The sequence below is a fragment of the Bufo gargarizans genome, chromosome 5, assembly GCF_014858855.1.
Source record: "Bufo gargarizans isolate SCDJY-AF-19 chromosome 5, ASM1485885v1, whole genome shotgun sequence".
In the NCBI taxonomy this organism is placed as follows: Eukaryota; Metazoa; Chordata; class Amphibia; order Anura; family Bufonidae; genus Bufo; species Bufo gargarizans.
Window position 1 is genome coordinate 144,616,311 of NC_058084.1, and position 22,217 is coordinate 144,638,527.

The 22,217-nt window shown below is 46.1% G+C and overlaps 1 protein-coding gene across 1 annotated transcript in view; it reads right to left on the bottom strand.

The window, feature by feature from the left end:
- Positions 1-20,133: 20,133 nt before the first annotated feature.
- The window catches only part of LAMA1 (laminin subunit alpha 1), a 176,306-nt gene continuing 174,222 nt past the window's right edge, over positions 20,134-22,217 (bottom strand). Inside the window, exon 63 of the mRNA XM_044293408.1 lies at positions 20,134-20,780. Coding sequence (XP_044149343.1) covers positions 20,620-20,780 — 161 coding nt within the window. The 3' untranslated portion in view covers positions 20,134-20,619. The remainder of the gene's footprint in view (positions 20,781-22,217) is intronic.

Here is a 22,217-nt window from a genome sequence, read left to right on the forward strand (position 1 = left end):
ATTTGTGGGGTTTTTCTACTGTTTGGGCATTGTAGAACCTCAGGAATCATGACAGGTGCTCAGAAAATCAGAGCTGTTTCAAAAAGCGGAAATTTTTTTTGTACCATAGTGTGTAAACGCTATAACTTTTACCCAAACCGTTTCTTTTTTTTTGCCCAAATTTTTTTTTTTTATCAAAGACATGTATAACAATAAATTTGGCGCAAAATTTATATATGGATGTCGTTTTTTTTTGCAAAATTTTACAGCTGAAAGTGAAAAATGTCATTTTTTTTGCAAAAAAATCGTTACATTTTGATTAATAACAAAAAAAGTAAAAATGTCAGCAGCAATAAAATACCACCAAATGAAAGCTCTATTAGTGAGAAGAAAAGGAGGTAAAATTCATTTGGGTGGTAAGTTGCATGACCGAGCGATAAACAGTGAAAGGAGTGTAGTGCCGAAGTGTAAAAAGTGCTCTGGTCATGAAGGGGGTTTCAGCTAGCGGGGCTGAAGTGGTTAAACATGTGTATACTAGCTCATTTCTAAAAGGGGGGGAGGGAGAACCTCTTTAAATCACTGTTATCTGTATCTCATGATATCACTGAACACCCTTTCATGTCCCAATTGTAATGAAATTTCCTTTAAGCCTTCAAATACTAGAGTTTATGGAAGTGCAGCTTAACTTAATGTAGAGCTACATCTTACTTTGAAAGATAGCAAAGCCATACTGACTGTATCACAATCACCTCTCTGAAACCATGGAAAATGCTCAGTAGATTTGATTTCATTTGTATCGCATAGATAAAAAAAAGTATTTTGGTTTTATATCATTATAATGTTTTAACTTCATAACTTTTATGGATGTTTGGTTCAGCAGTGTTTCTGCCCTACTCCACACAATTAAAGTTGAGCGGACACCTGGATGTTCTGGTTCAACGGGTTTGGCCGAACTTCACAAAAAAGTTTGCGTTCTGGACCTGAACTTGACCCCGAACCCGAACCCCATTGAAGTCAATGGGGACCTAAACTTTGGAGTACTAAAATGGCTCTAAAAATGTCATCAAAATGGCTAAAGGGTGCAAATGGCATTAAAATGTGGTTAGGAGCATGGCAAGTGCTCTGCAAACAAATGTGGATAGGGAAATGACTTAAAATAACATAAAATACGTAAAAATTAAAAATAATACTCTTGATCTAGGAGGACGAGGTCCATATGGAGTAGGAGGTTGAGGAGGCAGTGGATGTGGTAGTGTAGGTGGAAGCTGCGGTGGAGGAGGAGGTAGCCTAGACTGTTTTTTGGTTTTAATTATTATTTTTTTTGTTTAAATTAGGGTACACCCCAAAACATTGGGAAATATAACCTGTGATAACCCCCTCCAGTTGTGCTAAACAAACGTTCAGACAATACACTTGCTTGCAGGGCAGACCAGCACCTCCAAGGTGTAAAGGGCAAGCTCAGGCCATGTGTCCAATTTGGAGACCCAGAAGTTGAAGGGGGCAGACCCATCAGTCAGTATGTGTAGGCGTGTGCACACATACTGCTCCACCATGTCGCAAGTCCCCGTGATATTCACGATCCAATTGGATATGTACCTCTATGAACTTTCGATGTTCTTTTCTGTGCCTACCATGTTGATCACGGTTAGCGGCGAATCAGGGTTCCACGCCGTAGAGGGAGTGTGAGAAAGGGATACTACATCCAAGGGAGGTCAATGGATGAAATTCAATGTGATTGAGTGGAAATGTGGGACAAAGTATTGAAGCAGAAGCTTCTAAGTTAAGGAGGGGGCACGCTGCAATTAGCCACTCCCGAAATAACAATACAGGACTCTTAAGATGCCCTGTTTTTGGAATGATTATTAAAAAATTATAGGGAATGTCACTGGGGTATTTTGGATTTGGAAACGTTAGACAGGAGAGACGCTGCTGCCGCTTTGTTGACTCTAGATAACTTCTGCCTGATCGCATGTCCCTGTGACAGCCACGATCCATTTGGATATCTTCTCTATTAACTTTCGATGTTCTTTTCTGCGCCTACCATGTTGATCACGGTTATATTGGCGAATCAGGGTTCCACGCCGGAGAAGGAGCGTAATAACGACATACCACATCCAAGGGAGGTCAATGGATGAAATTAAATGTTGATCGAGCGGAAAAGTAGGACAAATTATTGAAGCCGAAGCTTACAAGTAAAGGAGGTGGCGCGCCTCAATTAAATATTTTTTTAAATTTAATTCCCTGTCACCTATGCAGAACAGGGGTTTGTATACGGCAAAATTGGTAAAATGTCACCTGAAAATGTAACAGACAAATTAGTAAAAGGTTTTTACCTATCTACTAGGTAGAGCAGGGGTATATCACACCCAAAAATTGGTGAATTTCACCCGAATATGTAACAGACAAATTTGTGAAATTCTTTTACCTGTCTACTAGGTATAGCAGGGGTATACCACAGCCAAAAATTTGGGAATGTCACCCAACAATGTAACAGACAAATTAGTTAATTTTTTTTTACCTGTCTACTAGGTAGAACAGGGGTATATCACACTAAAAAATTGGTGAATTTCACCCGAATATGTAACAGACAAATTAGTGAATTTTTATTACCTGTCTACTAGGTAGAGCAGGGGTATATCACACCCAAAAGTTTGTGAATTTCACCCGAATATGTAACAGACAAATTAGTGATTTTTTTTGTACCTGTTTACTAGGTAGAGCAGGGGTATATCACACCCAAAAATTGGTAATTTCACCCAAAAATGTAACAGAAAAATGAGTGAAATGACATAAAATAAAATACGTACAAATTTTAAAAAAATTATCTTGATTTATGAGGTGGAGGTCCATATGGAGTAGGAGTTTGAGGAGGCGGTGGATGTAGCGGTGTAGGTGGAAGCAGCGGTGGAGGAGGAAGAGGTAGCCAACACTGTTTTTTTGTTTTATTTATTATAATTTTTTTTTTATTAGTGTACACTCCAATAGAGTGGGAAATATCCAAAATACAACAATGAGCAATTGCGCTGTAGTATAACAATGGCTGGGTAAGGCCGGTATACATGTCTATTCTGCACAAGGTACGGACAAGTCCTGTGGGATCCATTCCTGGTTCGTTTTAATGAACGTGAGCTTGTCCACATTGGCTGTGGACAGGCAGCTGTGCTTGTCTGTGATAATGCCCCCTGCCGTGCTAAACACACGTTCAGACAATACACTGACTGCAGGGCAGGCCAGCTCGTCCAAGACGCAAAGGGCAAGCTCAGGCCATGTGCCCAATTTGGAGACCCAGAAGTTGAAGGGGGAACACAAGTCATTCAGTACGTGTAGGCGTGTGCACACATACTGGTCCACCATGTTGCTGAAATGCTGCCTCCTGCTAAGACGTTCCATATCAGCTGGTGGTGCTGGTTGTTGTGGTGTGCTGACAAAGCTTTTCCACATTTCAGCCATGCTAACCCTGCCTTCTGAGGTGCTGGTGGTTCCCCAGCTGCGTTGGCGACCTCTTCCTCCTCCTCTGCCTTATGCTTCCACTGTGCCCCCGCTGTCAGGCGGGAATGCTACCAGCAGTGCATCTAACAGCTTGCGCTTCTACTTGCGCATCTTACGATCACTCTCCAGTGACGGAATTAAGAACGGTACGTTGTCCTTGTAACAGGGATCCAGCAGCGTGGCCACCCAGTAATTAGCACAAGTTAGAATGTGTCCTGTCCCTGTCAGCTAAGGAGTGGGAGGGGGAGCGGCCTAACTAGATCGGGGCATGACTTAGCGGGACCTATAAGTTGATTTTTAAAGGGATTCTGTCACCTCCCCTAACCCAAAATCCGATTTTAAAGCAGCCATGCAGCACAGCTTACCTTGATTAGGCTGTGCTCTTTTATCTTGTAATCCGTCCAGTAGTTTCTGTAAAAAAACGACTTTTATGGATATGCAAATGAGCCCTGAATGTGCCCAGAGGGGCGTTTTGTTCCTCTTAGAGAGCCCAGTACCGCCCCTCTTACAGTGCCCAGCCCGCCTTCCTTGCACTGTCTAACCGCCCCCAGCCTCCCACAGCCTCTCCTCCCTCTCCTCCCCCTCCCTCACGGCCGAACGAACTCTCGCACAGGCGCAGTACCCACTGAGGGCTGCGCCTGTGCGATCAGCAGGAGACTGTGGGGAAAGAAATCGCTGGCTGGCTTCACTGTGGCAGGCAGGCAGGCAGGCTGGAGAAAGCGCAGGGTGCAGCAGCGATCGGCTATCCTCTGCGCTTCCTACCAGGCTGACTGAGGGAAGAGCGAGAAACGGACGTCACTGGGCTCGGCGCATGCCCAGTGACGAGGATGAAGCGCCTGCCCTCAGTCTCCTGCTGATCGCACAGGTGCAGCCCTCAGTGGGTACTGCGCCTGTGCGAGAGTTCGTTCGGCCGTGAGGGAGGGGGAGGAGAGGGAGGAGAGGCTGTGGGAGGCTGTGGGAGGCTGGGGGTGGTTAGACAGTGCAAGGAAGGCGGGCTGGGCACTGTAAGAGGGGCGGTACTGGGCTCTCTAAGAGGAACAAAACGCCCCTCTGGGCACATTCAGGGCTCATTTGCATATCCATAAAAGTCGTTTTTTACAGAAACTACTGGACGGATTACAAGATAAAATAGCACAGCCTAATCAAGGTAAGCTGTGCTGCATGGCTGCTTTAAAATCGGATTTTGGGTTAGGGGAGGTGATAGAATCCCTTTAACTTCATTTTTTCAATCCCTGTCGGCTGAGGAGTGGGAGGGGGCGTGGCCTAACCATTTCAGGGGCATGTCCTTTTTAACAGCTCACTCTATGACAGCAGCACTGTGCTGTCTGAGAGTGAGCTGCATTATTTCAATCCCTGTCGGCTGAGGAGTGGGAGGGGGCATAACCTAACCGAATCTAGGGTGTGACTTAGCGGGACCTAAAAGTTGATTTTTAACTTCACTTTTTCAATCCTTATTGGCTGAGGAGTGGGAGGGGGCATGGCCTAACAGGATCGAGGGTGTGTCCTTTTGAACAGCTCACTCTAAGACGGCACTACTGTGCTGTCTGAGTGTGAGCTGCAGGAAGTAGTAGTAGGGGGCGTGACCTAACTGGATCAGGGGCGTGGCTTAGCAGGACCTGGGGGTGGGGGTTTTAATTTTGTCTTTTGAGGGTGAACCTATTGTGGCAGGGGGCGTGTCTGGACTCCTTCCTGCAAGAGTGACACCCCTTTGGGCACCTTACTGACTCATTTGCATACCAAATAAACTGGATTTTTAGGGGATCAAAACATCTATTGTTGGAACAAAGGCACATCTTGAAATTAGGTAATATGTTCTATTATTCCATGGCTTTACTTCAATAGTGATTATCCTGGTGACAGATTTCCTTTAAAGCTCATCTACAGCAGTGAAGAAAAATGGCTGGGTTGTTATGGAAACCTGGTGTAAAGTTGTGTGTATGTGGAGAGTGGCCTGCGAGCTTCAATTGGCTGGCAAGGGTCATGTGACCAGGTTTCTATTGGTTAATGCATTTTGGGGGAATTTCTCAGGAACGGTACGTGCTAGAGAGCTAAGACCTGGTCTAAAACCTTCCCAGACACCTGATGTACCTTTGAGCCAAATTTCATGATTGTAAATGCGATGGTGCGGTTTCCTTTAGCGAACATACATGCACACACACACATACACTCAGCTTTATATATTAGATAGCACTTAATATCTGATGATTTATAGCTTCTTTCTTAGGGTACTTTCACTTTAGCGGCATGGGACTCCAGTGGGCTGTTCCGGCGGGCGAACAGCTTGTCAGATCCATCCTGCCGCTAGTTCACTTGTGCCCCCGGAATGCCGCTCCGACCCCATTGACTATAACAGATGCAGACGGTTGTATTATTGACCGGATGCATTTTTTGCTGATCCCCTGACGGATCCAGCTAAAATGCAGATGTAAAAGTAGCCTTAATCTCCTGCTGGCAATACACCCTTGCCAGTTATAGGTTTCAATTCCCTGCTGAGAAAAACTATGATATCGGCAATCTTGAGTGATGTGGCTCAGCACCAAGTCACTGTGCTGACTGATCATAAAAATTTGCACTAAGTGAAAGGGCTGCTGCTGAGCGGACCATCAAAAAAATAATGGTTAAGGGCCTGCTGCTGACCTGGCCCTCTAAAAAATTATATGCCAGGGCCTGCAGGTGAGCTGACCCTGTAAAACATTACATGTGTGGGCCTGTAGGTCAGCAGACCCTGTAAAAGATTTTAGGTGCGGACCTGCAGGTGAGCTGACCCTGTAAAAGATTGTAGGTGAGGGCCTGCTGGTGAGCTGACCCTCTATAAGGTTGTAGGTGAGGGCCTGCAGGTGAGTTGACCTTCTAAAACATTATATGAGAGGGCCTTCAGGTGAGCTAATCCTGTAAAAGATTGTAGGTGAAGGCCTCCTGGTGATCTGGCCCTGTAAAAAATTATATGCGAGGACCTGCTGGTAAGCTGACCCTGTAAAACATTATATGCAAGGACCTGCAGGTGAGCTGACCCTGTAAAAGATTTTAAGGCGGGCCTGCTGGTGAGCTGACCCTGTAAAAAATTGTAGATAAGGGCCTGCTGGTGAGCTGAGCCTGTAAAAAATTATATGCTAGGGCCTGCTGGTGAGCTCATCCTGTAAAATATTTTGTGCGAGGGTCTGCTGGTGAGCTGACCCTGTAAAAGATTTTAGGTGCGGGCCTGCTGGTGAGCTGACCTTGTAAAACTTTGTAGGTGAAGGCCTGCTGGTGAGCTGACTCTGTAAAACATTATATGCAAGGACCTGCAGGTGAGCTGACCCTGTAAAAGATTTTAAGGCGGGCCTGCTGGTAAGCTGACCCTGTAAAAGTTTGTAGGTGAAGGCCTGCTGGTGAGCTGACCCTGTAAAAAATTATATGCGAGGGCCTGCTGGTGAGCTCACCCTGTAAAAGATTTTGTGCGAGGGCCTGCTGGTGAGCTCACCCTGTAAAAGATTTTTGGTGCAGGCCTGCTGATGAGCTGACCCTGTAAAAGATTGTATGTGAAGGCCTGCTGGTGAGCTGACCCTCTAAAAAATTATATGCGAGGGCCTGCTGGTGAGCTGACCCTGTAAAAGATTTTAGGTGCGGGCCTGCTGGTGAGCTGACCCTCTAAAAATTTATATCCGAGGGCCTGCTGGTGACCTGACCCTGTAAAAGATTGTAGGTTAGGGCCTGCTGGTGAGCTGACCCTCTAAAAAATTATATGCGAGGGCCTGCAGCTGATCTGACCCTGTAAAACATTATATGTGAAGAACATATATGCGACGAATAAGCATGTTGATATAATGGAAGAGGAGGAATAGGATGAGAAAAGGAAGATTCAACCATATACCCTTGTTTGTGGTGGAAGGGGTGCAAGAAAATACACAGTGTATTCAGTACATTATAAACAACACATTTATAGTGCCTTTACGTTCATCAGCTTTCCTCTGGTGGAGTCTAGTGTCGATCGAGCACTGTGCACAATAGAAGTCAATGGGGGAACCCCAGGCACCCCCTGTTCTGAAGAGGGGTGGGTGTTGGGACTCTTCTTCGGCTTAGGAGTCCCTGCTCTGACTCCATATATAGTGGTTGAGTGCCTTGCCTCTAATGCAGAAGGTTGTAAGTTTGTATTAAGAAACTTTTCTGAAATACAGGCTAAATTAGATTTAAATACACTGGGGTGTCCCCAAGCACTGACTCCATATATGAACATGAGCATGCTTGCTCAACGCTAGTGGAGTCGAGAAGTCTTTTTTATAAGAGTCAACCTGTCAGCATTTTCAGTTGACAGGCGGATACGCTTATCTGTTATAATGCCACCAGAAGCACTAAATACCCGCACAGACAAAACGCTGACAGCAGGGCGGGCCAGCACCTCCAAGGTGTAGAGTGCCAGTTTGTGGACATCCAGTAGTTGTAAGGCACTGAGGGATCATTGAGGACGCTGACACGGTCTGCTATGTACTCCTTCACCATCTTCCCAAAATTTTCCCTCCTTGTGACACTAGGCCGTGCATCAGGGTGAGGGTGCTGGCAGGGTGTCATGAAACTGTCCCAGGCTTTGGAGAGTGTTGCCCTGCCTCTGTGGGAACTGCTATGTGTTCCCCTTCTCTCCCCTCCTCGTTTGGCCAAGGAACTACGGACTCTGCCGCCAGAGTTGTCAGATAGAAATTTTTGGAGAAATATTTTAACAAGGATGTTCTGGTATTTCACCATTTTGCTTGTCCTGTCCACCAGAGGAATGAGAGATGAGAAGTTCTCTTTGTAGCGGGGGTCGAAAAGGGTGAACAGCCAGTATTCTGTGTTGTCTAAAATGTGTATAACGCACGGGTCACGGGAAAGGCAGCCTAACATGAAGCCAGCCATGTGTGCCAGAGTACCAACAGGCAAGACTTCGCTGTGGTCATTAGGAGGATCACTCTCAATCTCCTCAGCCTCTTCCTCCTCTTCTGCCCACCCACGCTGAACAGATGGAATTAAACTTCCATGGGTACTCCAATCTGTAGCGAAGGCAACCATCTCCTGCTCCTCCTCCTCCTAATCTTCATTATTCAATTTGTGCTGAGAAGACGAACTGAGGGTTGTCTGGCTATCACCCTGTGTAATGTCTTCCACCATTTCCACGCCTTCCACATGCAAAGCGTCGTTAATTGTGAGCAGAGAGCATTTGAGTAGACACAGAAGTGTGATGGTTATGCTGATAATAGCGTTATCACCGCTCACCATCTGTGTTGATTCCTCAAAGTTTCTTAAAACCTCACAGAGATCAGACATCCATGCCCACTCCTCGCTTGTGCATAGCGGGAGCTGACTGGAAAGGCGACGACCATGTTGCAGCTGGTATTCCACTACTGCCCTCTGCTGCTCATAAAGCCTGGCCAACATGTGGAACGTCGAGTTCAAGCTCGTGCTCACGTCGCACAACAGCCGGTGAGCTGGCAATTTCAAGCACTGCTGCAGCCTTGACAGACCGGCTGAAGCTGTTGATGACTTGCGGAAATGTGCACACTTGCGGCGCACCTTTACCAGCAGCTCAGGCAAATTGGGGTAGGTTTTGAGAAACCGCTGAACCACTAATTTTAAGACGTGGGCTAGGCACGGGATGTGTGTGAGCTTACGGCCATTACACCACGCAACAAAAAAAACTTTTCGTCTGCTATACAGCAAAAGTCCGGTCCCCAAACATAGCACCCGCTCGCACCTGCAGTCGGCGCCAAAGCCATAAGGCTGATCACATAAATTTTCTCTCTCAGATGCCGTGGTCAAATGTTACAACGAAATCTGCGCAGTCCGGAAGCGGAAGTCACGCAGTTCCGCTCTGGTAACAGCGTTTCCCATCTGACATCGGGGAACCTATTACATTGATTTAATAGGCTAAATCCTCAAGCAGGCTTCGGTGCCTAATAGATGACTATACCAATGCAGGCCACTAGGTGGCAGCATTGTATTGGTATAGTGCAAATTAAGTGTTCAATGGTGTCTATATAGACATCAATGAACACAATAGGCAATCTTATGATTGTCAGTTATTGTCACCCAAGGTGACGTAAAAAAAGTTAAAAAAAAGTAAAAATTTTTTGGCAAATATAAAAAATATTTAAAAAAATACAAGTTCAAATCACCCCCCTTTCCTTAAAATAAAAATACTTAAACAATAAAAAAATAAACACCATGGGCATCGCCGCATGCGAAAATGCCCATACTATTAAAATATAACAATATTAATGGCATACGGCAAATGGCGTAATGGGAAAAAAATAAAAACAGCCAATTTCTCATTTTTTATCACTTCAACTGCCCAATAATTATTTTATAAAAAGTGATTAAAAAGTCGCACACACTTCACATTAGTATCACTGAAAAGAACAGACCGTCCCGCAAAAAATGAGCCCTCACACAGCCCCGTACACATGTACACATAAAAAAAAATAAGTTATAGGGGTCAGAATATGGTTCTAAAATAAAATGTTTTTTTCCCCCAAAGGTTAAAAAAAAAATCTGTATTAAAACGCAAGAAAAATTATAGAAGTGTGGTACCGTTGGAACCGTACTGACCTGGAGAATGAAGATAACAAGTCAATTTTACCGCATAGTGTACAGTGTAAAAAATAAATAAAAACCTTTATCAGAATTGCATTTTTTTCTAATTCTACCCCATTTTTATCCTGATTCCTACTACATGGTATGCAACCGTAAATGGTGCCATTATAAAGTACAACTTGTGCCGCAAAAAATAAGCCCTTATAACTTCATAAGGCTATGTGAATGGGAAAAAAAAGTTAGGACTTTGGGAAGGCGGGCAGTGAAAAACAAAACACAAAAATGGAAAATCCCAGGGTCCTTAAGGGGTTGAAATCTAGACGTGTCAGGCAAATTCAGAGTTCATATTTGGAATCAGCATGCTCATTTTAGTATCCCGGCCGCCACAACATTCACCCATTGTCCCGTCAGGGAAATGTAGCGTCCCTGGCCGAATGCACTTGTCCATGTGTCTGTGGTTAAGTGGACCTTTCCTGTAACTTTGTTGGTCAGGGTACGTGTGATGTTACGGGACACATGGTGTAAGGCGGGCACGGCACACCTTGAAAAATGGTGGTGACTGGGTATTGCGTGACACGTGATGGCCACCAATATCAGGCTGCAGAGGCCTCAGTGTCCACAAGCCTAAGCTGCAACATTTCCAGGGCCAGTAATTTGGAAAGCTGAACATTTAGTGCTATGGCCTGTGGGTGGGTGGCTGGGTATTTGCGCTTGTGTTTAAATGCCTGGGGTAAGGACATTTGTACTCTGCACTGGGACATGGAAGTGGATGTGGTTGCTGATGGTGCTTGCGAAGTTCCAGGTGCAGGACGGAAGGCATCCGGGCCTGCGCCTTCGACAGGGGATTGGCCAGCACGTAACACAAGTGAAGAGGAGGCATGACCCGCAGACACAGATTGTGGATCCAGGCATTCGGCCCAGCTATTAAGGTGCTTTAATGCCATGTGCGGATAATGCTGGTGGTGGTGAGGTTGCTAGTCTTCACGCCCCTGCTCATTTTTGTATGGCACAGGTTGCAAATTATAATTCTTTTGTCGTCCGCACTTTCCTCAAAAAAGCGCCAGACTGCTATTTTAACCCCAAAAGAGGGTGCTCCGGGGAACAGATGGTGACCTGTTTGGTGTGGCCCGTCTTCTCCCTTTTGCCACCCCACTGCCTCTTCCAGCCTTTTGCGGTGCAGAAGATCCCTCCCCCTCTGTACTTTTGTCCTCGCTCGGCTTTCCACCTTCCCAGTTTGGGTCAGTGACTTCATCGTCCACCACCTCCTCTTCCACTTCCTCACTCTGCTCATCCTCCTGACTTGTTGACCTATCCACTACCTCAGTGATTGACAACTGTGTCTCATCCTCTTCATCAACCTCTTGAGACAGTAATTGCCGTTGAGTTATTGGCAACTGTGTTTCATCATCATTCACCTTATTAAACAGTAGTTGCCATTCCCCACCGTCATCTTCTTGTGATTGTGGATGCTCAAGAGTTTGGGAATCAGGGCATAAGATCTGTCCCTCTTCAAGCGTGCTTGACGAGAGGGCCAAATCAAGGAATGGCGCTGAAAAGAGCTTCTCTGAATATCCGAGTGTGGGGTCACTTGTTTGCTCAGACTCTCCATGGTGGGAGAAAGGAGGATCAGGGTTAGGATTGGGTTGAGCAGACTCTTGGCTACTGAGACTGGACTTGGTGGAAGACAGGGTGGTGCTTAACTGAGTGAAAGCATTATCTGCTGCAATCCAACCGACCACCTCATTGTACTGGTCTGACTTCAAGAGTCGTGTCCTGTGCCGCCCTGCAAACTGGGACATGAAGCTAGGTATCGTGGATGATTGTTTTTCTTGTGCTCTGGCAGCAGGCACAGTTTAATCGGGCCCAGGGCCACGGCCTCTGCGTGCATCATCTGCATCGCGGCCACTGCCCATCCCTTACTGCTCGACTTCTTCATATTAAATGTTATATACGATTGAAAGTCTGTCACATGTACAGTAGCGTATGATTTGGAAGTGTATGCGCAAACAAATTAAAAAAGGTATTTGGGATGTGGAAACATCATCCAGGAGATATCCCGCAGATAATGTCAATGCTGTCACCAGCGGATATTATATCCTCGGCTATAATTCTCTAATATACCCTGTGCCCACTAAAGGGGGCATTGGTGGCATTGTCATTATTTTGCTGTCGCCCAGGAATCAGTAATATATTATACAATGCTGTTGGCTGTTTGCAGCACAAGAACACAGAAAGACACAAAGCAGGGCTTCCAGCCATCCATATTCCTTAACAGTCCATAAAAATAGGGAGTGTTTTTCCACTTTTTTGAGCTTGTGCAGGTCATTGTGAGTATAATTCTCAACATGTTACAGCTCACAGTAAATGCTGCTAGTATTAGTACTATCACTTTTTATATTTATGATTCCTTTTGGTTTTCCAATTTGTCCATAAAAACATTGGCTGCTGGTAACCCTGACAAGTATAGTTTCTTAGCAGTGCACATTACCTGAACTAGTCCAGTCTACAGTGTGTTGCAATGCTCAGCAATGAGCGCTGAATACAGATTCCTTTATTGGTAAGAAAACAGAAGATCTGCTTTGTTGATATTAGGTAGACTGCCGGAGTTCACAGCGCAGATGTGAACCCTGCCTTAACTATCCTAAAATGATAAACAAGATTCCTATACAGAATTGGTATCAGGTCCATCATTGCTTATATAATCACTAAACTGTCTGTGTCGACTAGTTAAGGTCCCATACATGTTAGATAAACATTGCCTGATTTAGGCCAATGTGTATGTTTGGGTCACCGTACCAGTGAAAGATGCCTAATCATTAGGGATGAGCGAACTCGAACTGTATAGTTCGGGTTCGTACCGAATTTTGGGGTGTCCGTGACACGGACCCGAACCCGGACATTTTCGTAAAAGTCCGGGTTCGGGTTCGGTGTTCGTCGCTTTCTTCGCGCTTTTGTGACGCTTTCTTGGCGCTTTTTGAAAGGCTGCAAAGCAGCCAATCAACAAGCGTCATACTACTTGCCCCAAGAGGCCATCACAGCCATGCCTACTATTGGCATGGCTGTGATTGGCCAGAGCACCATGTGACCCAGCCTCTATTTAAGCTGGAGTCACATAGCGCCGCCCGTCACTCTGCTCTGATTAGCGTAGGGAGAGGTTGCGGCTGCGACAGTAGGGCGAGATTAGGCAGATTAACTCCTCCAAAGGACTTAATTAACTGATCGATCTGCAGCTGTGGATCATTGAGCTGCTGATCCTCAATTGCTCACTGTTTTTAGGCTGCACAGACCGTTTGTCAGTCTCATTTTTCTGGGGTGATCGGCGGCCATTTTGTGTCTTGTGGTGCGCCAGCACAAGCTGCGACCAAGTGCATTTAACCCTCAATGGTGTGGTTGTTTTTTGGCTAAAGCCTACATCAGGGTGAAGCTGTCACACCAAGTGCATTTAACCAGCAATAGTCTGTTCATTTTTTGGCCATATACAAAATCAGGGGCAAGCTGCGCCTGTCACCAAGTGCATTTAACCCTCAATGGTGTGGTTGTTTTTTGGCTAAAGCCTACATCAGGGTGAAGCTGTCACACCAAGTGCATTTAACCAGCAATAGTCTGTTCATTTTTTGGCCATATACAAAATCAGGGGCAAGCTGCACCTGTCACCAAGTGCATTTAACCCTCAATGGTGTGGTTGTTTTTTGGCTAAAGCCTACATCAGGGTGAAGCTGTCACACCAAGTGCATTTAACCAGCAATAGTCTGTTCATTTTTTGGCCATATACAAAATCAGGGGCAAGCTGCGCCTGTCACCAAGTGCATTTAACCCTCAATGGTGTGGTTGTTTTTTGGCTAAAGCCTACATCAGGGTGAAGCTGTCACACCAAGTGCATTTAACCAGCAATAGTCTGTTCATTTTTTGGCCATATCCCAGTCTAATTCTGTCACTAAATCCATACCGGTCACCCAGCGCCTAAATACTAGGCCTCAAATTTATATCCAGCTAAATCTGTCCCTAGTGCTGTAGCTGGGCGAGTTATTTAGTGTCCGTTCAAGCACATTTCTTGTTCTGGGTTGAAATACAATTCCCAATTTAGCAATTTCATAATTTAGTGGTTCCTGCTATATCAGAGCTATTTGAAATCTATCCCAAAAAGGGTATATAATATTGAAGGTGCACATTGGGTCATTCAGAATAACTTCACACACACCCGCTACTGTGTATTTCCAAGTCTAATTCTGTCACTAAACCCATACCTGTCACCCAGCGCCTAAATACTAGGCCTCAAATTTAAATCCCTCTAAATCTCTCGTTACCCACCGCTGTACTGTTGTTGCTGGGCAAGATATTTAGTGTCCGTCAAAGCACATTTTTTGTTCTGGGTTGAAGTACAATTCCCAATTTAGCAATTTCATAATTTAGTGGTTCCTGCTATATCAGAGCTATTTGAAATCTATCCCAAAAAGGGTATATAATATTGAAGGTGCACATTGGGTCATTCAGAATAACTTCACACACACCCGCTACTGTGTATTTCCAAGTCTAATTCTGTCACTAAACCCATACCTGTCACCCAGCGCCTAAATACTAGGCCTCAAATTTAAATCCCTCTAAATCTCTCGTTACCGCTGTACTGTTGTAGCTGGGAAAGTTATTTAGTGCCCGTCAAAGCACATTTTTTGTTCTGGGTTGAAGTACAATTCCCAATTTAGCAATTTCATAATTTAGTGGTTCCTGCTATATCAGAGCTATTTGAAATCTATCCCAAAAAGGGTATATAATATTCAAGGTGCACATTGGGTCATTCAGAATAACTTCACACACACGCTTCTGTGCATTTCCAAGTCTAATTCTGTCACTAAATCCATACCGGTCACCCAGCGCCTAAATACTAGGCCTCAAATTTATATCCCGCTGAATTTGAATACAATACATTGGGCCAAATAATATATTTGTTGTTGTGGTGAACCATAACAATGAGAAAAACATCTAGTAAGGGACGCGGACGTGGACATGGTCGTGGTGGTGTTAGTGGACCCTCTGGTGCTGGGAGAGGACGTGGCCGTTCTGCCACATCCACACGTCCTAGTGTACCAACTACCTCAGGTCCCAGTAGCCGCCAGAATTTACAGCGATATATGGTGGGGCCCAATGCCGTTCTAAGGATGGTAAGGCCTGAGCAGGTACAGGCATTAGTCAATTGGGTGGCCGACAGTGGATCCAGCACGTTCACATTATCTCCCACCCAGTCTTCTGCAGAAAGCGCACAGATGGCGCCTGAAAACCAACCCCATCAGTCTGTCACATCACCCCCATGCATACCAGGGAAACTGTCTCAGCCTCAAGTTATGCAGCAGTCTCTTATGCTGTTTGAAGACTCCGCTGGCAGGGTTTCCCAAGGGCATCCACCTAGCCCTTCCCCAGCGGTGAAAGACATAGAATGCACTGACGCACAACCACTTATGTTTCCTGATGATGAGGACATGGGAATACCACCTCAGCATGTCTCTGATGATGACGAAACACAGGTGCCAACTGCTGCGTCTTTCTGCAGTGTGCAGACTGAACAGGAGGTCAGGGATCAAGACTGGGTGGAAGACGATGCAGGGGACGATGAGGTCCTAGACCCCACATGGAATGAAGGTCGTGCCACTGACTTTCACAGTTCGGAGGAAGAGGCAGTGGTGAGACCGAGCAAACAGCGTAGCAAAAGAGGGAGCAGTGGGCAAAAGCAGAACACCCGCCGCCAAGAGACTCCGCCTGCTACTGACCGCCGCCATCTGGGACCGAGCACCCCAAAGGCAGCTTCAAGGAGTTCCCTGGCATGGCACTTCTTCAAACAATGTGCTGACGACAAGACCCGAGTGGTTTGCACGCTGTGCCATCAGAGCCTGAAGCGAGGCATTAACGTTCTGAACCTGAGCACAACCTGCATGACCAGGCACCTGCATGCAAAGCATGAACTGCAGTGGAGTAAACACCTTAAAACCAAGGAAGTCACTCAGGCTCCCCCTGCTACCTCTTCTGCTGCTGCCGCCTCGGCCTATTCTGCTGCTGCCGCCTCGGCCTCTTCCTCCGCCTCTGGAGGAACGTTGGCACCTGCCGCCCAGCAAACAGGGGATGTACCACCAACACCACCACCACCACCTCCGTCACCAAGCGTCTCAACCATGTCACACGCCAGCGTTCAGCTCTCCATCTCACAAACATTTGATAGAAAGCGTAAATTCCCACCTAGCCACCCTCGATCCCTGGCCCTGAATGCCAGCATTTCTAAACTACTGGCCTATGAAATGCTGTCATTTAGGCTGGTGGACACAGACAGCTTCAAACAGCTCATGTCGCTTGCTGTCCCACAGTATGTTGTTCCCAGCCGGCACTACTTCTCCAAGAGAGCCGTGCCTTCCCTGCACAACCAAGTATCCGATAAAATCAAGTGTGCACTGCGCAACGCCATCTGTAGCAAGGTCCACCTAACCACAGATACGTGGACCAGTAAGCACGGCCAGGGACGCTATATCTCCCTAACTGCACACTGGGTAAATGTAGTGGCAGCTGGGCCCCAGGCGGAGAGCTGTTTGGCGCACGTCCTGCCGCCGCCAAGGATCGCAGGGCAACATTCTTTGCCTCCTGTTGCCACCTCCTCCTTCTCGGCTTCCTCCTCCTCTTCTTCCACCTGCTCATCCAGTCAGCCACACACCTTCACCACCAACTTCAGCACAGCCCGGGGTAAACGTCAGCAGGCCATTCTGAAACTCATATGTTTGGGGGACAGGCCCCACACCGCACAGGAGTTGTGGCGGGGTATTGAACAACAGACCGACGAGTGGTTGCTGCCGGTGAGCCTCAAGCCCGGCCTGGTGGTGTGTGATAATGGGCGAAATCTCGTTGCAGCTCTGGGACTAGCCAATTTGACGCACATCCCTTGCTTGGCGCATGTGCTGAATTTGGTGGTGCAGAAGTTCATTCACAACTACCCCGACATGTCAGAGCTGCTGCATAAAGTGCGGGCCGTCTGTTCGCGCTTCCGGCGTTCACATCCTGCCGCTGCTCGCCTGTCTGCGCTACAGCGTAACTTCGGCCTTCCCGCTCACCGCCTCATATGCGACGTGCCCACCAGGTGGAACTCCACCTTGCACATGCTGGACAGACTGTGCGAGCAGCAGCAGGCCATAGTGGAGTTTCAGCTGCAGCACGCACGGGTCAGTCGCACTACAGAACAGCACCACTTCACCACCAATGACTGGGCCTCCATGCGAGACCTGTGTGCCCTGTTGCGCTGTTTCGAGTACTCCACCAACATGGCCAGTGGCGATGACACCGTTATCAGCGTTACAATACCACTTCTATGTCTCCTTGAGAAAACACTTAGGGCGATGATGGAACAGGAGGTGGCCCAGGAGGAGGAGGAGGAGGATGAGGAAGAGGGGTCATTTTTAGCACTTTCAGGCCAGTCTCTTCGAAGTGACTCAGAGGGAGGTTTTTTGCAACAGCAGAGGCCAGGTACAAATGTGGCCAGCCAGGGCCCACTACTGGAGGACGAGGAGGACGAGGATGAGGAGGAGGTGGAGGAGGATGAGGATGAAGCATGGTCACAGCGGGGTGGCACCCAACGCAGCTCGGGTCCATCACTGGTGCGTGGCTGGGGGGAAAGGCAGGACGATGACGATACGCCTCCCACAGAGGACAGCTTGTCCTTACCCCTGGGCAGCCTGGCACACATGAGCGACTACATGCTGCAGTGCCTGCGCAACGACAGCAGAGTTGCCCACATTTTAACCTGTGCGGACTACTGGGTTGCCACCCTGCTGGATCCACGCTACAAAGACAATGTGCCCACCTTACTTCCTGCACTGGAGCGTGATAGGAAGATGCGCGAGTACAAGCGCACGTTGGTAGACGCGCTACTGAGAGCATTCCCAAATGTCACAGGGGAACAAGTGGAAGCCCAAGGCCAAGGCAGAGGAGGAGCAAGAGGTCGCCAAGGCAGCTGTGTCACGGCCAGCTCCTCTGAGGGCAGGGTTAGCATGGCAGAGATGTGGAAAACTTTTGTCAACACGCCACAGCTAACTGCACCACCACCTGATACGCAACGTGTTAGCAGGAGGCAACATTTCACTAACATGGTGGAACAGTACGTGTGCACACCCCTCCACGTACTGACTGATGGTTCGGCCCCATTCAACTTCTGGGTCTCTAAATTGTCCACGTGGCCAGAGCTAGCCTTTTATGCCTTGGAGGTGCTGGCCTGCCCGGCAGCCAGCGTTTTGTCTGAACGTGTATTCAGCACGGCAGGGGGCGTCATTACAGACAAACGCAGCCGCCTGTCTACAGCCAATGTGGACAAGCTGACGTTCATAAAAATGAACCAGGCATGGATCCCACAGGACCTGTCCGTCCCTTGTCCAGATTAGACATTAACTACCTCCCCATAACCATATATTATTGGACTCCAGGGCACTTCCTCATTCAATCCTATTTTTATTTTCATTTTACCATTATATTGCGATGCTACCCAAAGTTGAATGAACCTCTCCTCTGCCTGTGTGCTAGGCCTAAATATATGCCAATGGACTGTTGCAGTGGTGGCTGACATGAAGCCTGATTCTCTGCTATGACATGCAGACTAATTCTCTGCTGACATGAAGCCAGATTGTCTGTTACGGGACCTCTCTCCTCTGCCTGGGTGCTGGGCCTAAATTTATGACAATGGACTGTTGCAGTGGTGGCTGACGTGAAGCCTGATTCTCTGCTATGACATGCAGACTGATTCTCTGCTGACATGAAGCCAGATCGTCTGTTACGGGACCTCTCTGCTCTGCCTGTGTGCTAGGCCTAAATATATGCCAATGGACTGTTGCAGTGGTGGGTGACGTGAAGCCTCATTCTCTGCTATGACATGCAGACTGATTCTCTGCTGACATGAAGCCAGATTGTCTGTTACGGGACCTCTCTGCTCTGCCTGTGTGCTAGGCCTAAATATATGCCAATGGACTGTTGCAGTGGTGGGTGACGTGAAGCCTCATTCTCTGCTATGACATGCAGACTGATTCTCTGCTGTCATGAAGCCAGATTGTCTGTTACGGGACCTCTCTGCTCTGCCTGTGTGCTAGGCCTAAATATATGCCAATGGACTGTTGCAGTGGTGGCTGACGTGAAGCCTCATTCTCTGCTATGACATGCAGACTAATTCTCTGCTGACATGAAGACAGATTCTCTGTTACGGGACCTCTCTCCTCTGCCTGGGTGCCGGGGCCTAAATATCTGAGAATGGACTGTTCCAGTGGTGGGTGACGGGAAGCCAGATTCTCTGCTATGGAACCTCTCTCCAATTGATTTTGGTTAATTTTTATTTATTTAATTTTTATTTTAATTAATTTCCCTATCCACATTTGTTTGCAGGGGATTTACCTACATGTTGCTGCCTTTTGCAGCCCTCTAGCCCTTTCCTGGGCTGTTTTACAGCCGTTTTAGTGCCGAAAAGTTCGGGTCCCCATTGACTTCAATGGGGTTCGGGTTCGGGACGAAGTTCGGATCGGGTTCGGATCCCGAACCCGAACATTTCCGGGATGTTCGGCCGAACTTCTCGAACCCGAACATCCAGGTGTTCGCTCAACTCTACTAATCATATGTTCCACACAGAGACAAACCTCTGTCAGAGGGCTTGACAGCTGAATGCATAATTATTGTAACAAAAATAAAAATTATAATCACTCAGTAGGCAGGTGCAGATCTTCTAGATGTCATAAAAGTGTTCAGTTCCTTAAGCCAAAAACAGATGCCTCTCCGCTTCTCCTTCCCTTCCCCTCTCACTGCATGCAGTCTCAGGGAGCAAGAGAGAGAGAGAAACTGCAGCTGCACCCATGCTTGTCTTCCCTTTACTACAAGGTGCTGCCACATGTCATGTTTGTGCTGCATTTTTGGTGTGGCAAAAAAAGAATTACATTAATAACAAAATGGAGTTACTTTACAGTAATGTAAGTCTGCTGTGTGTTTTTCCTTTGCTGGAAGAAAATGCACCATAAATGCAGGGATGTTGTTGCAAAAACTGCACGCGTTTTGTGATGCGTTTCTTTGCAGCTCACTCTATAGTTACAGAAATCAGGTTATTGACTCCTAAAATAATTATTTCAAATCTCAACACAAATTGGCCACATTTTATTGAAATATAAAATACAGACTTGAAATTTTGTAAAATGATTAATACTGAAATAAAAATCACAATTCAGCATCACCCAGCAGTAAACAAAAGAAACAGATACCGTAGTAAAATACTCATTAATTCTATTAATATGTTACTGGAGGTATTTGTGTTGCACACACATTTTTGTTACACAAGAATTGGATATTTGTCTAAAACATTGTTCCTGAGCTGGAAGAATTGAGGTTGTGGAATGTCTTCATAGCACCAATTTCGGTATCTGATTGTGAGATAAGATCACTTGCTAGTATTCAATGTGGCTGCAGCATCTCAGAGTCCAGCACAACCCTCTGTCTCAGTAACCATTCTCGTTGCCTGATATATCAGACTCTCATATGATTTCATGTAAGATAACATTGCTTGCTTGATTAATATACCCTTTGTGTAAAGGGGTGGACGAGAGCCAACAATATGTCTTTTGTTTACAGTTCTGTTCCTGGGCAAGAATGAGGGAAGACTCCTCGCATCTCGAATGATTGGCTGAAGTCATTGGCCTCCGTTTGTGTGCCCTTCACCAGTTTAAAGTTCTTTATGCAACCACGGAATGAAGTCTGGCTGGTTAGACAGTTCTGCTTCACATCAACTGCAAGTGAAAAAAGAAAGAACGAATTGTCAAAGGCATCTATGCTTCATACCATGACCGAGACAACACCAAACCCAACATTACATAGGATCTTGCTTTAGTCAGTAGAACAACGTATATCAATGAATACTGTACATCTATTGAGAACTAAAATTGAGTCAATAGGGTAAATTTACCATAAAAGGAATTTTTTTAAGACAATTTTGCAGGAATCTGCGTTGCCATACTTTGCACCAAGTTTGATAAATATCGTACATCTTTAAGTTTAACACCTCTGTCTTGAGATGTTTCTCTTTCTACCCAACCCCTTTACTGGAATACGACTGCAGCAATTTTTCAGACTTTTTAAAAAGCTGCAGTTGATAAATCTTGGCTAACCACAGCAATTTTGCAAAAATGTTGCAACATTTTTCATTTTTACACCAAATCAACGTAGAGCCCGATTTTATGACTTTTTCAAGCCATGCTTCTGGAGTGCAGAGGTTGATACATTTCCTCAAATGTGTAATAAAGCACAAACTGAGCTCAAAACATCACATATAATGGCATTAAACCAGAATTACCCAGTTGGGTAATTTATGGGTGATACATTTGGTGTATGGCTACCACTTTTGTCTAACATTATACAAATTGGTTAGCTTACTTTAGAACAGAATTTTGTACCAAAACTGTTTGCAAAATTGTGTATCTAATACCATGCACACTTTCCTGCTAAATTAGGCCCCTTTCCAGCTAAGCCATGCCCCCTCAGTGGATGAGGTGCAGTGGATTTTTTTTTATACTACTTGCTTCATAAATATGTAAAAAACTAGATGCTTAAAAAAATAGCCAAATTTTGACAAGCAAACGTGGGCCATACAATTTTCTCCTGAAAATATTAAAAAGAGATCTGGGATTTTGATACTGAGGGTCAATCCTCAAGATAGGTCATAAATATGAAGAGGCCATGGTACTGTGTGAGTGCTTAGACCTCTTCCTAGGCCATGTGACTTCATGTTCATTTGTCACATTTCCTTTAAATAACTTTTAGCTAAAGTGTATTCTACCTAAGGGTCTCAGGATGATTCATTAACGTTGTTTGATGCCCTGGATATGTTTTTATAGAAAAGCTAATACAAAGGCAGGGCTGCCGAGAATTCATTTATTAATAACATGCTAAGGGAAAGGGGTCAGCAAACTCTGCAACTCCAACCTTTGTAACAACTTCCAGAATGTAACACTTGCTGAGCTGTTCTTAAGGCTGGGTTCACACCTGAGCGTATCCGATAAGCGATGTTTACAGGCGTTTTTATCGGGCGTATTTTGGGGCATTTTTGTTTTTGAAAACGCGCGTCGTACGCGCGTTCTTGCTATTGACCACAAAGGTGTACGCGCAACAATACGCCCCAAAGAAGCTCCTGTACTTCTTGGGGCGTAGAGCATTTTACAGCGCGTTCG